Source organism: Podarcis pityusensis, assembly GCF_964106645.2.
Source record: "Podarcis pityusensis genome assembly, chromosome: 5".
NCBI lineage: Eukaryota > Metazoa > Chordata > Lepidosauria > Squamata > Lacertidae > Podarcis > Podarcis pityusensis.
In genome coordinates, this window is record NC_138032.1 from 90609273 (window position 1) to 90631007 (window position 21735).

Consider the following 21735-nt stretch of genomic DNA (forward strand, 5'->3'; position numbering starts at 1 on the left):
AAGTTGAGCCTGAATTTCGCCAGACTATGTGGAAATGTTCAAGTGTGCACAACATGCCCCTTGGAAGTTATATAGAGTTTTTTAATACTGTTATGTACTGAAGTTCTCACCCTGGGCCAGCAGGGGGATACTGTAGATAGTTATGCAAATGAAGGATCGAAAGTGATGTTCAGTGATTGGATAGTTTTAGAAAGTTGCTACAGTAACGTTGTACTAGAGCTCTATATAAGCAGGCTGACTGAACCCTTCAGTTCAGTTCTGTTCTGGCCTCTGAATAAACAAGAGCTGTTTGAAGAATCGCTGTGTCGTCTGATATGTTCACCCACAACTTAACAAATACTACCTCTCATTTTAGGCCGACAGAGCGAGAAGCCTCGGCGCAATTGTCTATTGTGTTGGTGTGAAAGACTTTAATGAAACTCAGGTAATTAAAAAAAAAAAAAAATAACGTTCTTCTACAAACGGAGTTTGATTCTTCCATTGCATTAAAGGACAATGGATGGTTCCTGTAAGGCACTCCCGTACCTGCAAACAAAGACAAATATTTTGTCTGAATAAGTAACACACACCTTTGTCTTTGTTCCCCTTTAAGGTCAAGCACCCTAATCTCCCCTTTTACTAGTATTAGCATATGAACATCCATACACAGTGTCCTTCTTCAAATGATTCTGTCATACACATTTTCCTCTGTGCATTTTGGCCTCTTTGAATGGCTATCATTTCTTCTTGCAATTTCCAGTTCTACCCCATTCGCATCCAGACAACAACAACAACAACAACAATAATAATAATTTATTTATACCCCCGCCCATCTGGCTGAGTTTCCCCTGCCACTCTGGGCAGCTCCCAATCAAGTGTTCAGCATTAAAAAATAAAAACTTCCCTGAACAGGGCTGCCTTCAGATGTCTTTTAAAGAGAAGATAGCTGCTTATTTCCTTGACATCTGAAGGGAGGGTGCTCCACAGGGTGGGTGCCACTACCGAGAAGGCCCTCTGTCTGGTTCCCTGTATCCTCACTTCTCGCAATGAGCGAACTGCGAGAAAGCCCTCGGCGCTGGATCTCAGTGTCCGGGCAGAACAATGGGGGGTGGAGACGCTCCTTCAGGTATACAGAACCGAGGCCTTTTAGGGCTTTAAAGCTCAGCTATACAGAACCGAGGCCTTTTAGGGCTTTAAAGGTCAGCACCAACACTTTGAATTGTGCTCAGAAACGTACTGGGAGCCAATGCAGATCTCTCAGGACCGGTGTTATGTGGTCTCGGCGGCTGCTTCCAGTCACCAGTCTAGCTGCCGCATTCTGGATTAATTGCAGTTTCCAGGTCACCTTCAAAGGTAGCCCCACGTAGAGCGTGTTGCAGTAGTCCAAGCGGGAGATAACTCTGCCCTCTGGCGAGACAGTCCGCGGGCAGGTAGGGTCTCATCCTGCGTACCAGATGGAGCTGGTAGACAGCTGCCCTGGACACAGAATTAACCTGCGCCTCCATGGACAGCTGTGAGTCCAAAATGCTCACCCTCATTTCTTAGGGGAGATTCCTCCTGAACTTGGAAACACCTTGGTTCCCCAAGCATCCATGGACAAGCTGTTCTGCCACCTTTTAGATGCCAGCCGTTTGGTTCAGCTGTGGTTCAAGCGAAGCCTGTTCCAACGTACAGGCCTAGCTTCTCCACAATGGCCCCAGGTCCACAATTAATCAAAAACCATCCTCCCAGCACCATGGTCTCATCCACGCGATGGAGAATGGCCAGCTGGCTCTGTGTATCTCAGACAAAGCTACATTGAAGGGAAGCAGGGGAGTGGGTGGCGCTGTGGTCTAAACCACTGAGCCTCTTGGGCTTGCAGATCAGAAGGTTGGCGGTTCGAATCCCCGTGACGGAGTGAGCTCCCGTTGCTCTGTCCCAGCACCTGCCAACTTAGCAGTTCGAAAGCACACCAGTGCAAGTAGATAAATAGCGTTGGGGAGCAGTCAGTGATCATGTTGGCACCAGTGATGTGGGGAAATGAAATTCTGGGGACTTGGAAGCCAAATTCTGGTTCTTAGATATGAAAAGCAGTACCTTCAAGGTAAAGGTAAAGGCCTCCTGGGCAGTTAAGTCCAGTCAAAAGCGACTATGGGGTTGCGGCACTCATCTTGCTTTCAGGCCAAGTGAGCTGGCGTTTGTCCACAGACAGCTTTCCGGGTCATGTGGCCAGCATGACTAAACCGCTTCTGGCGCAACGGGACACCGTGATGGAAACCAGAGCGCATGGAAAAGCCATTTCCCTTCCCACTGCAGTGGTACCTATTTATCTACTTGCACTGGTATGCTTTTGAACTGCTTGGTTGGCAGGAGCTGGGACAGAGCAATGGGAGCTCACCCCGTTGCGGGGATTCAAAACATCCACCTTCTGATCTGATAGGTACCACCTGCAGTGGTACCTATTTACCAGGTTATACAGACAATGCCTGACGCAGACAGCCTTTGGGCAGGCAAATCACCATGCTGTCTGCTTGCATGTGACAAACACAACTACCCATACCCAAAATCACCCACTCCCTTGACCCCTACTCATGGAGGGGACATCTTCTTTGCTTGCATGGTCATCTCATACAATGGCAGTGATTCCATTGAACACCTTACAAAAAATAATGTCCATACTTTTGTGCGGTTAAAAAGAACTAAACACCCCTTGGTTTCACCACAAAATTTTTTAGCAGTGAACTCATGTGGACCTTGGGCGTCCTGCTGACAAGCAGCGTAGCATTGCTTGCTGGTGCCCAGGGCATGTGTGTGTGCGTGCTTCCATGCTGCCAGAGCAACCCCACCTGAGCAAATTGGGGCCGCACTGAGCTGCCTTCCCACCCACATAGGGGGGAGTCCGGCTGGCTGACATGGCCCTTGGGGGGCAGAGAGGAGCACTGGGCTATTGGGGTCACCTGGATCATGCCGCCTCAAAAATCGTGTGCCCCCCCCCGGCACCCCCTTTTAAAGAAGGCTTTTATGATCTTTATTGCTGCGGTTGATTGATTGTGGTTCATCACGCTGCTTTCTTTTCTCTTGTTTTATTACTATGCTTTGTGCTTTACGTACATCTTATTTTAATGTATGCTGCTTTGAGGGTCTCCTCTGGCCAAGAAGCTGAGTATTAATGTAAGTAAGACTACTTACATTATAAGTAAATAATAAATACTACACCTGTGTCCTTTCCAAAATGTTGGTGTATGGCAATAGTTAAGCTGTGTGGGTTGCAAGTTCAGATTTCGCATCAGCTCATTGATTGGCCTTTGGGTAGGTCATTATTTTCTTAATCTTGGTTGCCTCCCACCCCTGAAATATTGGGAAATAGAACTGGCCTAATGGCAACGCCATTAGTCAGATTACTGATATATGTGAAATGCTACAAACTTTCAAATACATCTCTATAAATGCGAAGCCTTTTATGACAAAGAAATCTGCAAGTATTTTAAGAAGTGGCCTTAAATTCTTCCAGTCAGCCTCTACTCTGGGCACATAATTCTACCATGTCTCTGGGTGGATATCGCTGGATAATTTAAGTCTCTTCTGGGTCACACGTTCTTCAGAACTTCCCAACAGGAAAGGGGCATAAGCAGAAAGCAGGCTCTGTTTTTAATTTAATAGATATTATTTTCTCCACCCCACATTTATGAGTGCCTTGTCTTTGCAGCTATCGACTATTGCGGATAGCATTGATCACGTTTTCCCTGTGACCGGAGGTTTTTATGCTCTCAGAGGCACCATTGATTCGGTAAGTAGCTTATCCAATAAACGCACCCTTTTCTCAATTTGTCAATCAGCGTCAGGCTACCCTTGACTGCAAACACCATTCTTTCAATCCTACAGATTCTGAAGAAATCGTGCATTGAGATCCTGGCCGCCGAACCATCAAGCATCTGTGCAGGAGGTGAGTAATGCTACCTCGTCCGTTATGGATTCTGGTGATCTTTCTAGATGGTGATGTGAAATGCTGGGCTCTTTTAAATAAAGTCCTGGCTTTGATTTCCCACACAATGTCACAGAGTCGTAGGGTTGGAAGGGACCTCAAGCATCATCTAGCCCCAACAATGCAAGAATTTCCTTGTTTAACCAACTAGTTTTTTGCAAGTGATTTATTGAACATGGTGCACCCACGTTTTAGGAATATGCTTTCTTCTTCTTCTCTGTTTGTTTGGCAAACCATAGCCTACAATGTGGTGTTGTTCCCTGCTGAACGAAGGACTTGATGATCAAATTCCATAAGATTCAAATGGCTCCTACGCTCGTGAAGGAACAACCATAGACTGCAGAACGCCATATGCATTCCAGATCACAATGTGCGAGATCAGAAGAGAGGTCAGGTGTGTCCTGGAATGGGTTCTTCAGAAGACAATGGTTCCAGTTGACTTGACAAAGCGAGGCAAATCATTTCGTTTCATTTCACTTTTAATTTGTATTCCGCCTTTCTATTTTGCTGTACGCAAGGCGGCTTACAGCAACAAAATATACAACAAAGAACACACGCCTTTATAATAATCTGACAGAAAGTCATAATAAAACATAACCCTGAAATGGAATGACTTGTATCAAGTAAAGTAATATTAAGTATTCTATTAGAATATAATAGTACACCGTAAAAAACATTGGCAAATAATAATTGAACAGAAATTCACTCCCCGTGGAACGCCCTCCCGTCACATGTCAAGGAAATAAACAACTATCCGACTTTTAGAAGACATCTGAAGGCAGCCCTGTTTAGGGAAGTTTTTAATGTTTGATGTTTTATTGTGCTTTTAATATTCTGTTGGAGCCACCCAGAGTGGTTGGGAAAACCCAGCCAGATGGGTGGGGTATAAATAAATTATTATTATTTTTTATTATTATATTTATTATAAATAATGACTAAACTATGATCGGTAAAAATGACTGAGGGTCCGTGGACCGCCCCCCCCCTGAAAAAGTTTCCTGACCCCTGTTCTAGCCCACCCCCCTGCAATGCTAGAATCTCAACTAAAGCAACCTTTGCGTTTAAGAACGGGTCTCTCTTTGTTTGTATTCATATTTTTTCCACATATATTTCCACCTGCCTCTGTTGAATCATGGATAACCCCCCAAGGCTGGTTTTTAGCGATCGAGAGAACTGAATGTTGACTGAGCTGCTGTAGATGGATTAGTCTGTCTGGTTTCTGACAGTTCTCTGAGGCTTAATGTTTTGTGACCCTCCCAATCTGTAAGCCCCCCGTCTTGTAGTCCACTCTGCAAATTTGGATCTCCCTTGATTAGAAGTGACCGAGACGCGCAGCCTGCGAAGAGGCCCATCAGTCTGGAGTCCGAATTTCCCAGAAGCTTCGTTGCTCTGATTATACTCACAAGTGCCCTGGCTTGATTGAAAGGTTGCGCTGGATGTTGGCACCCAACCGGCCGCGTCAACTCCCAGGTGTGGATGCAAGCCGTCAGCTCCTCATCAGAGTCACGGAAGCAAAACAGACAGCGCCGCCAGTGCGCACCAGTTTCAACCCACCCTCTCGCTGCCAGCGCTGCCTCTTTGGTTCTGCGCTGACCTTTTCCCCTTCGTTGTCTTGTCAAAATCGGCAATTTGGTTTCTGACAGTAACGAAGGAAGAAAAGGACGCGTGCCGAGTCAGGGCCCCAATTTAAACAGAATTAGCCCTTTCAGCTGGCTTGGGTTCCCCGGAACTGAGTCGCGCTGTATGGGATTAAGAACGGGGCAAAAGCGGGCACAGGCTGCAAACCCAACAGTTTCCACCGCTCGTCTAAACCGCAATGAAAATGAATAGTTTCCCCCTTTTTTTGTTTCTGTACCTGTTAATGGGAGTGGAAAATGCATAGTGGTCATTTTCACAAACACCGATAACATTGGGGGTGGGGGATGCAGTCATTAAAACATAATATTTTTGTAGTGTCAAAAAAAGCACTTTTACAGGAAGTAGCAGTAATAGTCAGGGAAGAGGACTTTGCCTCAAAAGCATAATTCTCCAGCCTTCAAATAGGTCCGAACTGAACGCTTTCCCCAATAATATTTTAATGTTAATAGTGATTTCATAGCTCCTCGGCGTCGCACTTCTTGATTTCCTTTAACGTCTGAGGTTCCCCGTAAAATAGTGTTCCCATTTCACAGTCGGTACACTGAGGACCATTCGCCGTGAAGCCCTGCTGTATGTTATTGGGCCACGCCAGTTTTCCTCTCATGTTAACGTTTTCTCTTTACAGAATCCTACCAAGTGGTGGTCAAAGGCAATGGCTTTTATTACGCAAGGAACATTGACCAAGTTCTCTGCAGTTTCAAGATCAATAACACCATTACTCTTAGTAAGTTGGCAGGTTGTGGCATAATGCTGTTAAGCCTTCCCATCCCAGAAAAGTGCTTTCACCATGTTGTGGTGTGAAATGGTAACAGGGGAAGAATTTTCACCCTCATGGCTACTTCTGCATCATTCCCATCGTACCTGGGCTTGTCTTGCTGGTACGTGCAGGAGATGTCCGGCCAACGCATTTGTCATCGTTGGAATGGAAGTTACGAATTTGATAATCCAGAACAGAAAAGCACAGGCAGGGTTGCAAAGTTTCAGGAAGATGCGGAAACCTACACTAGTTAAATTTCTGCATGTCCTGCAGCTGATAATGTCAGTCTGTATTCTCTGTCAAGGAGTGCGGCAAGATAGCCACACTAAAAGGGCCTTTGCATTATTTTCCTAGATAAGGATTTCATGAACTTCATCCGAAAGAAGCAAGTTTGAACCTCCCTAACGTATATTTAGGGACGCGGGTGGCGCTGTGGGTTAGACCACAGAGCCTAGGACTTGCTGATCAGAAGGCTGGCGGTTCGAATCCCCGCGACGGGGTGAGCTCCTGTTGCTCGGTCCCAGCTCCTGCCAACCTAGCACTTTGAAAGCATGTCAAGGGGAAGTAGATAAATAGGTACCGCTCCAGCGGGAAGGTAAACGGTGTTTCCGTGCGCTGCTCTGGTTCGCCAGAAGCGGCTTAGTCATGCTGGCCACATGACCCGGAAGCTGTACGCCAATAAAGCGAGGTGAGCGCTGCAACCCCAGAGTCGGTCACAACTGGACCTAATGGTCAGGGGTCCCTTTACCTTTACCTTTACCTTTACCTTTAACGTATACTTAGCACAAAAGGGCAACAACTCAACCAGCATCGGTTAGGGAATCAAATCACTCTAAAACAGAACAGACAAATAATTATCTATCTATCTATCCTTCTATCTTTCTATCTATCATCTATCTATCTATCTCAATTTGTTCTACTCTGAATGAAATGAAAGGGAAGACACACATATAACCTGTAACTCACTGGCTGAAATGTTAAAAAAAGAAGAAAAAAGGGAAACCTAAAACTATTTGCTGCTGTAACGAATTTTTAAAAAAAATGAAACAGGCACTCTTCATAAACTTGCCATCGAAAGCTTTTTATGGCTGCTTTGTACTAGCATAGAAGTGATTTTTCGTTTCTTCCCTTCAGATGAAAAGCCAACTATTGTTCAAGACACATACTTACTTTGCCCTGCTCCAGTGATAGCAGATGTCGGACAGTAAGTACATTGTGCTTTTACCTGTTCCTCATACCACCTCTTACTTGTCGTGTTTTCTCCCCCCCCACCCCACCCCCGAAATGCTAAAATGTGAGAACCGCCAACTGAAATATATCAGTTCCTAAGGGGTTAGAAACTCGTGGGGGTGGGGAGAATCATTGATTTCATTGTTTGTTACGATAAACAGAGAACAGAGATAGTAAAAATTATAATTTATTATTTATACCCCGCCCATCTGGCTGGGTTTCCCAAGCCACTCTGGGTGGCTTCCAACAAAAGATTAAAAATACATTAAAACAGAGGGAAAGACCATCGTTTTAATCAACGTCTCTGTTGGCTCTCCAGGGTGGTTTACCTGCAAGTTAGCATGAACAGCGGACTGACGTTCATCTCCAGCTCTGTCAGCATCACCAGCACCCGCTGTGTAAGTATGAACCATGAAACCGAGGGAAGGAAGGACCTAAAACACAGAAACAAGGACTAAGGGGTTGGGTGGAAAAGTGTTGCTTTTTGACCACCGATCCAGCTCTTAATAATAATAATAATAATAATAATAATAATAATAATAATAATATATTACTTATACCCCACCCATCTGGCTGGGCCTCACCAGCCACACTGGGCGGCTCCCAACAGAACATTAAAAACACAATAAGATATCAAACATTAAAAACTTCCCTAAACAGGGCTGCTTTCAGATGTCTTCTAAAAGTCAGGTGTTCTTAACATCTGATGGGAGGGCGTTCCACAGGGCGGGCGCCACCACCAAGAAGGCCCTCTGCCTGGTTTCTGGTAGCTTCACTTCTTGCAGGGAGGGAACCACCAGAAGGCCCTCGGAGCTGGACCTCATTCTCCGGGATGGACGATGGGGGTGGAGACACTCCTTCAGGTATACTCAAGGGAACATGAACTGGGTTTGACAGGGGCAGCCAACCTTGTTTATTCCTGACCCACTCATATCTAAAGCAGTCGATGGGGTGGGGGGCTAATTTTAAAGCCAAGAAAGGGATCTGTGAGTGTAAGACCTCTTGCTGAAGAGGGTTTTGGTAAGACACTTGCTGCTTTGTCTACACTGCTGCTGACCCAGGTTCAGGCTGTGGTCGTTTGAATGCTTGTACTTTATAAGTTAGAAACAAATATTTTATTTATAAAACAATGAATTTGTCTCCTCTCTCTTCCCACCCCCCTTCACTTTGCGTTTGTGGGCATTTTGCTCCTTACGCTGCCCTCTGCAATTCTGTGGGAGGGGTTCAGTTCCCTTCCTTGTGAAAACGGAAGAAAATGCGTAGGTCTATATTCTCACTATGGCGTCAGCATAACTGTCTGCAGGTGATCCTAGTCAGTGTACCAAGCAACAATCCCATTCAACAAAGGCAGAAAGGACAAAACATTAGTCACACGTGGGCACACACAACTTACAAAAACAGCAGAGGGGGAAATCAGACATTTAGTCTCTACAACTAAACTTGTATGGGTTTGACTTTAACTATCTGTCCACACGGGATGCGGGTGGCGCTGTGGGTTAAACCACAGAGCCTAGAACTTGCCGGTCAGAAGGTCGGTGGTTCGAATCCCCACAACGGGGTGAGCTCCCGTTGCTTGGTCTCTGCTCCTGCCAACCTAGCAGTTCAAAAGCATGGCAAAGTGCAAGTAGATAAATAGGTACCGCTCCAGCGGGAAGGTAAATGGCGTTTCCGTGCGCTGCTCTGGTTCGCCAGAAGCGGCTTAGTCATGCTGGCCACATGACCTGGAAGCTGTACGCCAGCTCCCTCGGCCAATAAAGCGAGATGAGCGCCGCAACCCCAGAGTCGGTCACGACTGGATCTAATGGTCAGGGGTCCCTTTACCTTTTTATCTGTCCACACAGATTTTTTTGTATTTTGCAATGGCCATTTCTGATTTTGGCCTACCCAGATTGCCATAGACCGTGCGGAATAGGTACAGCAGAGACAAAATTTTAGCTGTGCGACTGAGCAGATTTATTTAGCAGTATACTAGCAGTGTAAGCGAGACTTGCCTTTCCAGTAGAAATGTTCTTGTGCAGTGCAGTCCCATACATATCTGCTCAAAGTAAGCCAATTGGGCTGAGTGATGCTCCCAGAATTGCTGCCTTTGGGGCTGTTACAGAGAGCCAAAATAATAGCTATGTTCACTTGCCCCACAACCATGCGATCAAATGCCACTACTTAGGTTTTCTGGAAACAAACTAAGAAGATAAGATCTTTTCTTACTCTATAGCATGGCTAGTCCTTTCCTTCAAAGTCACTGGTGCTGTTTATTGTCACGTTTGATAATATGTGCAAATGCAACATGAAATGGCTATGAGCATGCAGGAAGGAATGTACATAAGAAGATGGCTCTATAGAGCAGGCATAGGCAAACTCAGCCCTCCAGATGTTTTGGGACTACAACTCCCATCATCCCTAGCTAATAGGACCAGTGGTCAGGGATGATGGGAGTTGTAGTCCCAAAACATCTGGAGGGCCGAGTTTGCCTATGCCTGCTCTATAGGTACCCAGGACTTTAAAGGTTATACCAATGCTTCAAATTGAGCCTGGAAACTTAAGAGGGAGCCAATACAGGCCTCTCCAAATTGGCCTGGTGGAATCAAGGTGCCTAGGGCCTGTCAGCAAACTGATTTCATTTTCTGAACAGTTTTCAGATGGTGCTTTACAGTAGTCCGCTCTTGGGCGTGAATGACTCTGGGCGAGGACAGATTCTGCCAGGAGTGGTTGTGGTTGGCCGCTTGCCAGCGTTATATTTGAAAACACACACAAAATTAAAACGAGGTTTTTAAGCACTGTTTTTGTTCTGCTGCAATCTGCAGTTACAGTCTCTGGGTGTCGAACCAAATAGAGGGGGACACTGCTCTCTGAAAACTGCTTTGCACTTTGTGTCTGGCGTTCGAAGAGATGAGCTTGTGTGGCTTCCTTCTTCATAAGGAGAAAGCAAGGAAATTGATCTAATGTGCTGCCTTAGGGCCTGACCGCAGCCAAACGACACTCGCAGATGTCACAAGTAGCACATTTATTCGCATCCCATTTTTTTTCTTTCAAAGACACATGAAGCAGCTTACAAAAAACGATGCAGCGGAGATTAAATTGAAAAACAACAAACGCTGACTAATATAGCAGCAGTAAGCGTGGTAAAAGTCCATGATACAAACTTTCATTTAAAAAAACAACAACTGGGTCATTAAACGCTTGTTAGATAAAAAAAAAATTAATGAAATGAAAAGAATAAAGATTTGCAAATTCAATGCTTAATTGCAAAGGACTTGCGCTTAATGGTAGATTAATGGGGATGAGCTTTAGCCTTGGAGAAGCTTCCTGGTTCACTCTCAGGAGATGGGGACTGTTATTGGTTATACTGGATGCGGGCGGTGCTGTGGTCTAAACCACTGAGCCTCTTGGGCTTGCCGATCAGAAGGTCGGTGGTTCGAATCCCCACGATGGAGTGAGCTCCCGTTGCTCTGTCCCACCTGCTGCCAACCTAGCACTTTGAAAGCACGCAAGTGCAAGTAGGTAAATAGCTACTGCTGTGGTGGAAAGGTAAACAGCATTTCCATGCGCTCTGGCACTCGTCACAGTCCTCTGTGAGCCAGTAGCGGTTTAGTCCTGCTGGCCACATGACCTGGAAAGCTGTCTGTGGCCAAACGCCGGCTCCCTCGGCCTGAAAGCAAGATGAGCGCCACAATCCCATAGTCGCCTTTGATTGGACTTAACCATCCAGGGGTCCATTACCTTTACCTATACAGTGGTACCTCGGGTTACATACGCTTCAGGTTACATACGCTTCAGGTTACAGACTCCGCTAACCCAGAAATAGTACCTCGGGTTAAGAACTTTGCTTCAGGATGAGAACAGAAATCGTGCTCCGGCGGCGTGGCAGCAGCAGGAGGCCCCATTAGCTAAAGTGGTGCTTCAGGTTAAGAACGGACCTCCGGAACAAATTAAGTTCTTAACCCGAGGTACCACTGTACTGGTTGCAGTGAAGGAAGCAATGTTTCCCACCCAGCGCTGTTTCTTTGAACTGGTTGAAATTTAGAAGGCTGAGCTTCCTTAGTAAAGCCCTCAGTAAAAGTTCCTTGGCTGCATTTTCCGGGTGTCAAAGCCAGAAGCAATGGGCACCCTGGGCTCAGCGGGGGGGGGGGGTGTCCCAGATGTTTTAACGAGTGCCCTGAGTACTGAGGGTACCTTGTGGCACTGATAAACAGTGGTGTGGGTGCCAGTAGTTCAACAAGCAGGGCAGCCGTGGGAAAAAGGAAGTTTTTGTTCCCAGCCCTCCTCCTCACCCTTCTCTGAAGCACTGCATGCTGGGTGATAGAGCCCAGTGGAAACCCAAAGGTGTTTGCAGTTGTAGCTGTTTTAAAGAAAGAGAGGGAAGAAAATACCTATGCTTTATTTGTTTATTTATTTATATTTTCAAAATTAGTTTTCAATTACAACAATCCAATAAGAGCCTCATTATAACAATGCCAAATTATAATATAATTCCTAATACAAATCTTTCAAATACCAAATTTCTGTATTTTTCGCTCTATAAGACGCACCAGACCATAAGACGCACCTAGTTTTTGGAGGAGGAAAACAAGAAAAAAAAAATATTCTGAATCCCAGAAGCCAGAACAGCAAGAGGGATCGCTGCACAGCGAAAGCAGCGATCCCTCTTGCTGTCCTGGCTTCTGGGATAGCTGCGCAGCCTGCATTCGCTCCATAAGACACACACACATTTCCCCTTACTTTTTAGGAGGGAAAAAGTGAGTATTATAGAGCAAAAAATACGGTATATAATTTAGGTGGCCCCCCGCATGCTAGAATTAATGGTTTGATGGTTTACTTTGTTCCTGTGTTCCAAAACCTTACCGATTTCAATTACATGCCCGTCGTAATAGTGATCCCTTATGCAACAGCTGCAATATTAATAACTTCTGTTCGTGTTGACACATTAAGTAACTTATAAGCGTGCAAGTGAAGCTCTCGTACTGTGTCATTGCTTTCCCTGTGTGTGACATTTATTCTGTCCGTGATGTATCTTCCTGCCCTTCCCGTCATCACCTCGTACGCCATACGTCTAAAACCCGCGATTAAATCCGAACCGCGTCGATTGCAATGCGAAATAAACAATGCCTGGTTCTGTTGCAAAATCCGTAACCTAGGAATACCTTGCTTGCTTGCAGCATCGTGGGACGATTGTTTTCATTGTGCTCCTGATCCTGTTTCTGCTCCTGGCCTTGGCTCTCTTCTGGTGGTTTTGGCCACTCTGCTGCACCGTGGTAAGTGTGTGGGTCGTATTCAAGGCTGTTTTTTAAAATTTCTTTTTATATGTTGTTGTTTAGTCGTGTCCGACTCTTCGTGACCCCATGGACGAGAGCACGTCAGGCACTCCTGTCTTCCACTGCCTCCCGCAGTTTGGTCAGACTCATGCTGGTAGCTTCGAGAACACTGTCCAACCATCTCGTCCTCTGTCACCCCCTTCTCCTTGTGCCCTCCATCTTTCCCAACATCAGGGTCTTTTCCAGGGAGTCTTCTCTTCTCATGAGGTGGCCAAAGTATTGGATCCTCAGCTTCAGGATCTGTCCTTCCAGTGAGCACTCAGGGCTGATTTCCTTCAGAAAGGAGAGGTTTGATCTTCTTGCAGCCCACGGGACTCTCAAGTGTCTCCTCCAGCACCATAATTCAAAAGCATCAATTCTTCAGTGATCAGCCTTCTTTATGGTCCAGCTCTCACTTCCATACATCACTACTGGGAAAACCATAGCTTTTACTATACGGACCTTTGTTGGCAAGGTGATGTCTCTACTTTTTAAGATGCTGTCCGGGTTTGTCATTGCTTTTCTCCCAAGAAGCAAGCGTCTTTTAATTTCATGGCTGCTGTCACCATCTGCAGTGATCATGGAGCCCAAGAAAGTAAAATCTCTCACTGCCTCCATTTCTTCCCCTTCTATTTGCCAGGAGGTGATGGGACCAGTGGCCATGATCTTCATTTTTTTGATGTTGAGCTTCAGACTATATTTTGCGCTCTCCTCTTTCACCCTCAATAAAAGCTTTTCATATATAATTTTTTATTAGTTTTTTTTAACATACAATTTTTACATCTTATTCAATTTTTTCCCCTTCCAACATTCCTGTCTGAAAACTTTCCAATCCAATCTCTTAGTATACATTTCTTATTTTCCCTGTTACATTAAAACTCATAACCAATGTCTCTATTCTTTATCCGCTTTGTAGCACTTCATATATTTCTCCTTACAAAACTTATTATAGTCCTACTAGCGTAATTTGTTGGTTACAGTTGCTCTTCAAATAGTTCATATACTTCTTCCAATCTTCTGTAAATCTCTGGTCCCGCAGGTTTCGAATCCTTCCTGTCATTTTGTCCAATTCTGCATAGTCCATTATTTTCGTCTGCCATTCTTCTTTCGTCGGAATTTCTTCTTGCTTCCATTTCTGGGCTAACAATACTCTTGCCGCTGTTGTTGCATATAAATTTTTATTTACATCTTGCCTATTAATGTCCTGACCTAGAATACCAAGTAAAAATGCTTCTGGTTTTTTTAAAAAATTGTATATTTCAACATCTTTTTCATCTCATCATATATCATTTCCCAGAAGTTCTTTATTTTCTTACATTCCCAGTATTCAAGGCTGTTATTTGGCCAGGGGCAGAATTTAAAATCCAGGAAAAGTGTAAAAGGAAGAGAAACACTCTCCCTTGTTTGACCTGAGAAATGAAGAGTTTCCACCTCCCTTCCCTGCACGCCCAAAATTGTATTGATTTCCAAATATAACAAGGCTTAAGAAAACAGCCTCCTCTCTTACTAGGTTCCTGAACTTTTAACAGCAGGCCGACACGTGCAGATTTAGGAAACGAAGGTTTTTCTTTTCACTTTAGTTTCCTGCCAGGAAACTCTTCCTCATTTCTGTGTGATAGATTGCTGTTATCCTGGGATATTTATTATTATTATTTACCAAAGGGTCACATGGAAACGTTTTAAATATATTAATAGCATCCTAATGCAGTGAGAGGTCTAGGTGCTGGTAAAGGGACAAAGACAGGCCATCCTTGTTTCTTTTGCTCAATTTCCATCCTTTTTTCTAACAATGAAGGCATAGGAGATGGGCCAGGATAAACTAGGTGAACGTAGTGAGATTCAGTCTCAGATCAGTAATGAACTGATGGGACAACTTTGCCCTTTCCTGTTGCTGATCTTTCCCGTTTAGTAAAAAGGCGACAATAGTAAGCGTTCCTTGCAGGGATTTTGTGAAGATTTATTAAGGCAAAAATAGAGGTGCCTGTCCTTAACCTTGGCTATAAGGAGGCTAAACAATAGGGTACTGAGTGGGACGCGGGTGGCACTTTGGGTTAAACCATAGAGCCTAGGACTTGCCAATCTGAAGGTCGGTGGTTCGAATCCCCACAACGGGGTGAGCTCCCGTTGCTCTGTCCCTGCTCCTGCCAACCTAGCAGTTTGAAAGCACATCAAAGTGCAAGTAGATAAATAGGTACCGCTCCGGCGGGAAGGTAAACGCCGTTTCCGTGCGCTGCTCTGGTTCGCCAGAAGCGGCTTAGTCATGCTGGCCACATGACCCAGAAGCTGTACGCCGGCTCCCTTGGCCAATAAAGCGAGATGAGCGCCACAACCCCAGAGTCGGTCACGAGTGGACCTAATGGTCAGGGGTCCCTTTACCTTTAGCTTTAACCTTGGCTATAAGGAGGCTAAACAATAGGGTACTGAGTGGGAATGGTCAAAGAAGCATCATGAACAGGAGCAGGAAACCTGATTTTAAGAAATTGTGTTAAATTAAATTAATTTGGCTTGATTTGTAATAATTGGGAAAATTAATAAAAATAATTTTTTAAAAGAAGCAGCAGCCAAATAATAATAATAATAATAATAATTTATTTGTACCCCACCCATCTGGCTGGGTTTCCCCATCTCCCAATAGAATATTAAAAACACGATAAGACATCAAACATTAAAAACTTCCCTAAACAGAGCTGCCATCAGATGTTTTCTAAAAGTCAGATAGTTGTTTATTTCCGCAGGACAGGGGCCACTACCAAGAAGGCCCTCTGCCTGGTTTCCTGCCAAGATGTTTCCAGAGCTTTGGGGCTTATGTTTAACAAAAGGATGTCTTGAAGAAAGCTTGACTGTGAGCTCCTTTCTCGCAGGAACGGGTGCTGTGAGCTTTCATTGCACAGAGATCCCTTAGTAGATTCTGCAGCCAGCAGCAAAGCGATTAGATTCTCGGGCTGCATGCCAGGATCCCACCCCAGAACTTGCACTTGCTTGTAAGTTTAGAAAATGAGTCACTTCCTCGCTGCTCAGCTCTGCTTTTCATCTGGAAGACGCTTGCTTTTTTTTCTGGGCACTGGAAAAAGATTCGTGGCGGCTGAGCTTGCAGAATGATACAAAGCCCAGAAACCACGTTTCAGGCAGAGACAGAATTCACTAGATATTAGTGGTCCACAGACAACAAAGCAAGGTTTGGTTTCTAAGGAGCAAACATATTTTTAAAAAATAAATCAATAAGTTATTTCTTCAGAAAAAGAATGCCAAACAATCCTATTTCAGCTGCAACTGAGGGCTGTTTCATATATTGTCAGCTAGAAACCTGGGCCAGCAGCCAAGCTGACTGCCCTTGTATGATCTTTTTATTTCCTGCGTTTATACTTTCTGTGTACATTTTTTAAAAATCTTCAAGTATCCACTGCTTGTTAAATTAAATTTAGCAAGCCAGTAGAATTATATGAGTGGATTGCATTAATTTCCTCAGACCAATTATATCCGCGCCATCTTATACCATTAAAAAAAACTGTAAAAGAACAGTTTAACTAGATTGCCAAGAAGCAGAATACTTCCTAACAGGGAGAAAAATGTGAGCACACTAAAATGCGGAAAGCATAGCTGACTCGTTCACGGCTGGTTCACAATGGTAGCAGCCTGTCCTTCCTCGGTTTCCGCAAACTTCACATCAGGGTACATTTTCATTTTTGTCAAATTATCCCTGATTTGCCAGGGGTGTTTTTAAAGAGTCACACCCACCACAGCTGCACAGCCGGTGGCAACAAGTTAAAGACAGCTGTGTGGGCTGGATGGCTGCCACAATTCTCCATGATTAAATGCCTAAGGTTGCAATCCTGGCCCCCACCCCCAAATGCTGATTCTTGCCTCTGCTTGTGGGGGAGCTCCATTGTCGCAGGAGCCCTGAGCTTTTACCCCTGTGGTCAGGAAGCTACTTTCCCGGGGTTAGACTAGATGGCCCTCGTGGTCCCTTCCAACTCAATGATTCCGTGATCTGTGAGTTTCAGGGTCCAATGCTGGATCCGAAAGCCCCACAGATCTCCCGAGGGGCCCGATCTTTGGAGCTGGTACAGCGAAAAAGAAAAATGTGCCTACCTTTTGTTTTGCCCTGAAGGAGTTGGCAGGATTGTAAGCACGGCAGTGAATACAAAACACTGTGGCTTTTCCATTGCCTCTCGCTAGGAATATTGGTGGAGCAATCCCAGCCTTAGGTTCATTTCCCTTGCTTTAGCAACGGCACTGTTGAGCCTGGAGCAGGAGTGGCTAACCGCTGGGGCTGCAGATATTTTGGGACTCCCAACATCCATCAGCGCCAGCCAGCATATTCCTCCCCCCCCCCAATTATAGGTGGCGCTGTGGGTTAAACCACAGAGCCTAGGACTTGCCTATCAGAAGGTCGGTGGTTTGAATCCCCATGACGGGGTGAGCCCCCGTTGCTCTGTCCCTGCTCCTGCCAACCTAGCAGTTCGAAAGCACGTCAAAGTGCAAGTAGATAAATAGGTACCACTCCGGCGGGAAGGTAAACGGCGTTTCCATGCGCTGCTCTGGTTCGCCAGAAGCGGCTTAGTCATGCTGGCCACATGACCCGGAAGCTGTACGCCGGCTCCCTCGGCCAATAAAGCGAGATGAGCGCCACAACCCCAGAGTCGGTCACGACTGGACCTAATGGTCAGGGGTCCCTTTACCTTTACTATATTTCATTAAGTTTCAACATTTTAACATGTATAGTCATAACACGATTTTGTCTTTCATTTTTGTCGGCTTCCTGCCCCTTTTACCATGGAGTTCTTTTATCCTCCCCTTCTGTCACACCTCATCTTTTATCTATCGCATCATAACCACAATATTATAATCTAATTACTTTTGTTGCTCATAGCTCAAATCCTACTCGCAGGTTCATCATACTATAATATTTCTTTAACTAGTCCGAAAAAGGCAACCATTCTTCCACAAAACACTCATCATAAGATTCCCTGTTTTCCTGATCATTTTGCTGGTTCTGCTTAGTCCATTATCCATTCTTCTTTGGTTGGAACTTCTTCTTCCTTCCATTTCTGTGCATATACCATATTGGCCCGAATATAAGCCGCACCTTTAAAATTCAAGGGGGGGAGGAAAGGCAATACCCATATATAAGCGACTCCCTTAAAATTCTGCAGGCACTCACACCCGTAAATGGCAAATGTAGAAGAAAATCCCACACAGCAATATCGTAAAAGCCATTTTTTGTAAGGTCGCGACTTTAAGCCGCACTTTAACTTTTCACGGTAGGAATTTGGGGAAAAAAGTGTGGCTTATATTTGGGCCAATACAGTAAAATCCTAGTTGCTTTAATATTTTTTTTGGGGGGGGGGGCGGATTTCTGCCAGCATATTCAACAGTCTGTGACTGTGGTCCAATGGCATCTGAGGGGCACCACTGGTCTAAAGACTTTAAAGGGCTCAGGTAAAGCCAACTTTTGCAAACCTTTTGAAGAGATGAAGTTGTTGAGCCGGACTGTTTCAGTGAGTGAAAAGGTTGCATGTAGATGGGGGACAAAGCTTGCAGGCACTGACAGGCCTCTGTGTGTGTGTGTGTGTTTCAGGTCATCAAAGAACCGCCACCGCCACCCCCAATGGAACCTGTAAGTATGTTGTTCCTCAAGCTGTTACCCTGGAAGAAGCATCATTCCCATAGGGCAGGGGTACCTTTTTCAGCTGTGGTCCGGTCCACTGTCCCTCAGACCACGTGGTGGGCTGGATTATATTCCTATGCCCCACAAATAACCCAGAGATGCATTTTAAATAAAAGGACACATTCTACTCATGTCAAAACACCAGGCAGGCCCCACAAATAACGCAGAGATGCATTTTAAATAAAAGAACACATTCTACTCAGGTCAAAACACGCTGATTCCTGGACCGTCCGCAGGCCGGATTGAGAAGGCGATTGGGCCGCATCCGGCCCCCTGCGCCTTAGGTTGCCTACCCCTGCCATAGGGGTTTCTGGGAATGGCAGCGAATGGGGCAGGCTAGGTAGGGAGAAGAGTCTCCCATTAATTTATCCAGTAAGTGAGCGATTGCAAACTGAAACTTCCAGTTCTCCGGGATGGAAAACAACACAGTTTCCATTTCGTTTCTATGGGGAAAAGAAAGGGCTGTCTAGCTCAGGCTTCCCCAACCTCGGCCCTCCAGATGTTTTGGGACTACAACTCCCATGATCCCTAGCTAGCAGGACCAGTGGTCAGGGATGATGGGAATTGTAGTCTCAAAACATCTAGAGGGCCGAGGTTGAGGAAGCCTGGTCCAGCTCTACCATTGGAGCTTCCCTCTTTTTTTCCCGTCCCTCAGAAGGAAACAGGAATGGCGTCGTTTTCTTTTCCTTGGGATATTTGAGGTCACATTGGGCTGCACTCTGTTGCCAGCTTCCTTTTGCTTAATGCAGGCTTTTGTTTTTAAGGAAAAGGAAAAGAGGCACCTTCTCCAACCAGTATCTACATTAGTGATACTCAACACTTTTCCAGCTGAATCTGTTTGGCTGGCGCAGGGTAACGCCAGTTATCCACGCCAGAGCTAGCACACTTAAAACGGAAGAGGAGTCCCAGCAGCGTTAAAACTGTGTAAACGGGAGCGTGGGTGTACGAGTGCAGGCGCTGTTCAGTGTAAATAAGCGTAACATGATGCATGTTGGTGCAAAAACACCTGATACAGACTAGTGGAGTTTGAGCTGGCAGTGACAGACCAGGAAAGTCTGAGGGGTAATTTGCTTCCAGATGCAGTAATATCTTCCACAAGAAACCATGATCAAAATAATAGTTGTATAACTGGAGCAATGAATAAACAGGAGTTTGCGAGAAATGTGGATAGTTTCAAAAGTATATAATAAATACAGTGGTACCTCGGGTTAAGTACTTAATTTGTTCCGGAAGTCCGTTCTTAACCTGAAACTGTTCTTAACCTGAAGCACCACTTTAGCTAATGGGGCCTCCCGCTGCTGCAGCGCCACCGGAGCACGATTTCTGTTCTCATCCTGAAGCAAAGTTCTTAACCTGAGGTAATATTTCTGGGTTAGCGGAGTCTGTAACCTGAAGCGTATGTAACCTGAAGTGTCTGTAACCCGAGGTACCACTGTAAGGTCATATTTCATTAATGCATTGCCCTTTAGAATATCTAGCATTATAACGTAATGAATCTAACGCTTTGTAACGTTAGATTTATAACGCATTATAACTCTTTAGAATCTAAATGGATTTTTGAAGCTCTCTCTGTATTTGATTACAGATAAATAGCCTTAGCTAAAAAGGCAAAGAGCCCCTCTCTCCTTCTTTTTTTATGCCCTGGAAGGAGCTGCAGCTGGGAAAACAACGAGGTTTCTGTTTGCCGCCAGGCTATGAATGCAGACATGCAAAGCCAAGAATAGAGATTTCAGATGCCTGCTAGTTGACCAAGCTACTTCCTGAGAATATACACACACAGATCGCTCTCCCTTTCCGTATCTTTCCCACAGGAGTCAGATGATGAAGATGGGTTTCCAAAGAAAAAGTGGCCTACAGTGGATGCATCATATTATGGAGGGAGAGGTGTTGGTGGAATCAAAAGAATGGAGGTATTGCATTTGTTCTGAAGCCTGGGTGGGGCTCCTAATTGCGTCTGCAAAACTCCTCACATACACAAGCAAACTTAAGTTTGCTTAATGTGACCATGCACATTCGGATGATCGGTGTTGAGGACAGGCAGGATCCAATCTCAAAGTTTGAGAAATCTTCGTAATTTGGGGCCTTCAATCAATCACCTGTTAGTGCCAGGCAAGCTGATACATGGGTGTCACAGGGACACAGGTGGCGCTGTGGTCCAAACCACTGAGCCTCTTGGGCTTGCCGATTGGAAGGTCGGCGGTTCGAATCCCCACGACGGAGTGAGCACCCGTTGCTCTGTCCCAGCTCCTGCCAACATAGCACTTTGAAAGCACGCCAGTGCAAGTAGATAAATAGTAAATAAAAGACAAAGATTAGGACTAGGACTAGCCGCCTGAGAAACAGTTTCTATCCAAATGCGATTTTGGTTTTAAACGCAGTGTAAGGAGTCTCTAGGGACTCGGGTGGCGCTGTGGGATAAACCACAGAGTCTAGGACTTGCCGATCAGAAGGTCGGCAGTTCGAATCTCCACAACGGGGTGAGCTCCCATTGCTCGGTCCCTGCTCCTGCCAACCTAGCAGTTTGAAAGCACATCAAAGTGCAAGTGGATAAATAGGTACCACTCCGGCAGGAAGGTAAACGGCGTTTCCGTGCGCTGTTCTGGTTCGCCAGAAGCAGCTTAGTCATGCTGGCCACATGACCTGGAAGCTGTACGCCGGCTCCCTCGGCCAATAAAGCGAGATGAGCGCTGCAACCCCAGAGTTGGTCATGACTGGAGCTAATGGTCAGGGGTCCCTTTACCTTTAAGGAGTCTCTATGGGAGTATATTGTATTTTAAAAATGGGGTATCAGAGTTTTCAGGGGGCTAACCAGGTTGGGATAGCTGGGATAGCAGCCTTGCTGGTTTTGAATGTCTTATGTAGATCCCCCCCCCCAATTTTGTTCTGTATGGAGCAGTGACAATAAAGATTATTGTATCATATCGTATCATATCATATTGTAAATAGCCACTGCTGCAGCGGGAAGGTAAACGGCGTTTCCATGCGCCCTGGTTTCCGGCACAGTGTTCCATTGCTGGCCACATGACCCAGAAAGCTGTCTGGGGACAAATGCTGGCTCCCTTGGCCTGAAAAGTGAGATGAGCGCCACACCCCCAGTCGCCTTTGACTGGAGTTAACCGTCTAAGGATCCTTTACCTTTACCTTTTACATGGATGTCAACATGGGCAATTCATTTATCAAGCCAGATTCTCTACTGATGGCATCAGTGGAGCAA

At 45.4% G+C, this 21735-nt stretch overlaps 1 protein-coding gene across 1 annotated transcript in view; it reads left to right on the plus strand.

Moving 5' to 3' along the window:
* Window positions 1-21735, plus strand: part of ANTXRL (ANTXR like) — a 53849-nt gene that overhangs the window by 12304 nt on the left and 19810 nt on the right. Inside the window, exons 7-15 of the mRNA XM_081005554.1 lie at window positions 356-424; window positions 3665-3745; window positions 3841-3901; window positions 6204-6302; window positions 7470-7539; window positions 7885-7963; window positions 12719-12814; window positions 18432-18470; window positions 20333-20431. Of these exons, the coding sequence (XP_080861680.1) occupies window positions 356-424; window positions 3665-3745; window positions 3841-3901; window positions 6204-6302; window positions 7470-7539; window positions 7885-7963; window positions 12719-12814; window positions 18432-18470; window positions 20333-20431 (693 nt within the window). The remainder of the gene's footprint in view (window positions 1-355; window positions 425-3664; window positions 3746-3840; window positions 3902-6203; window positions 6303-7469; window positions 7540-7884; window positions 7964-12718; window positions 12815-18431; window positions 18471-20332; window positions 20432-21735) is intronic.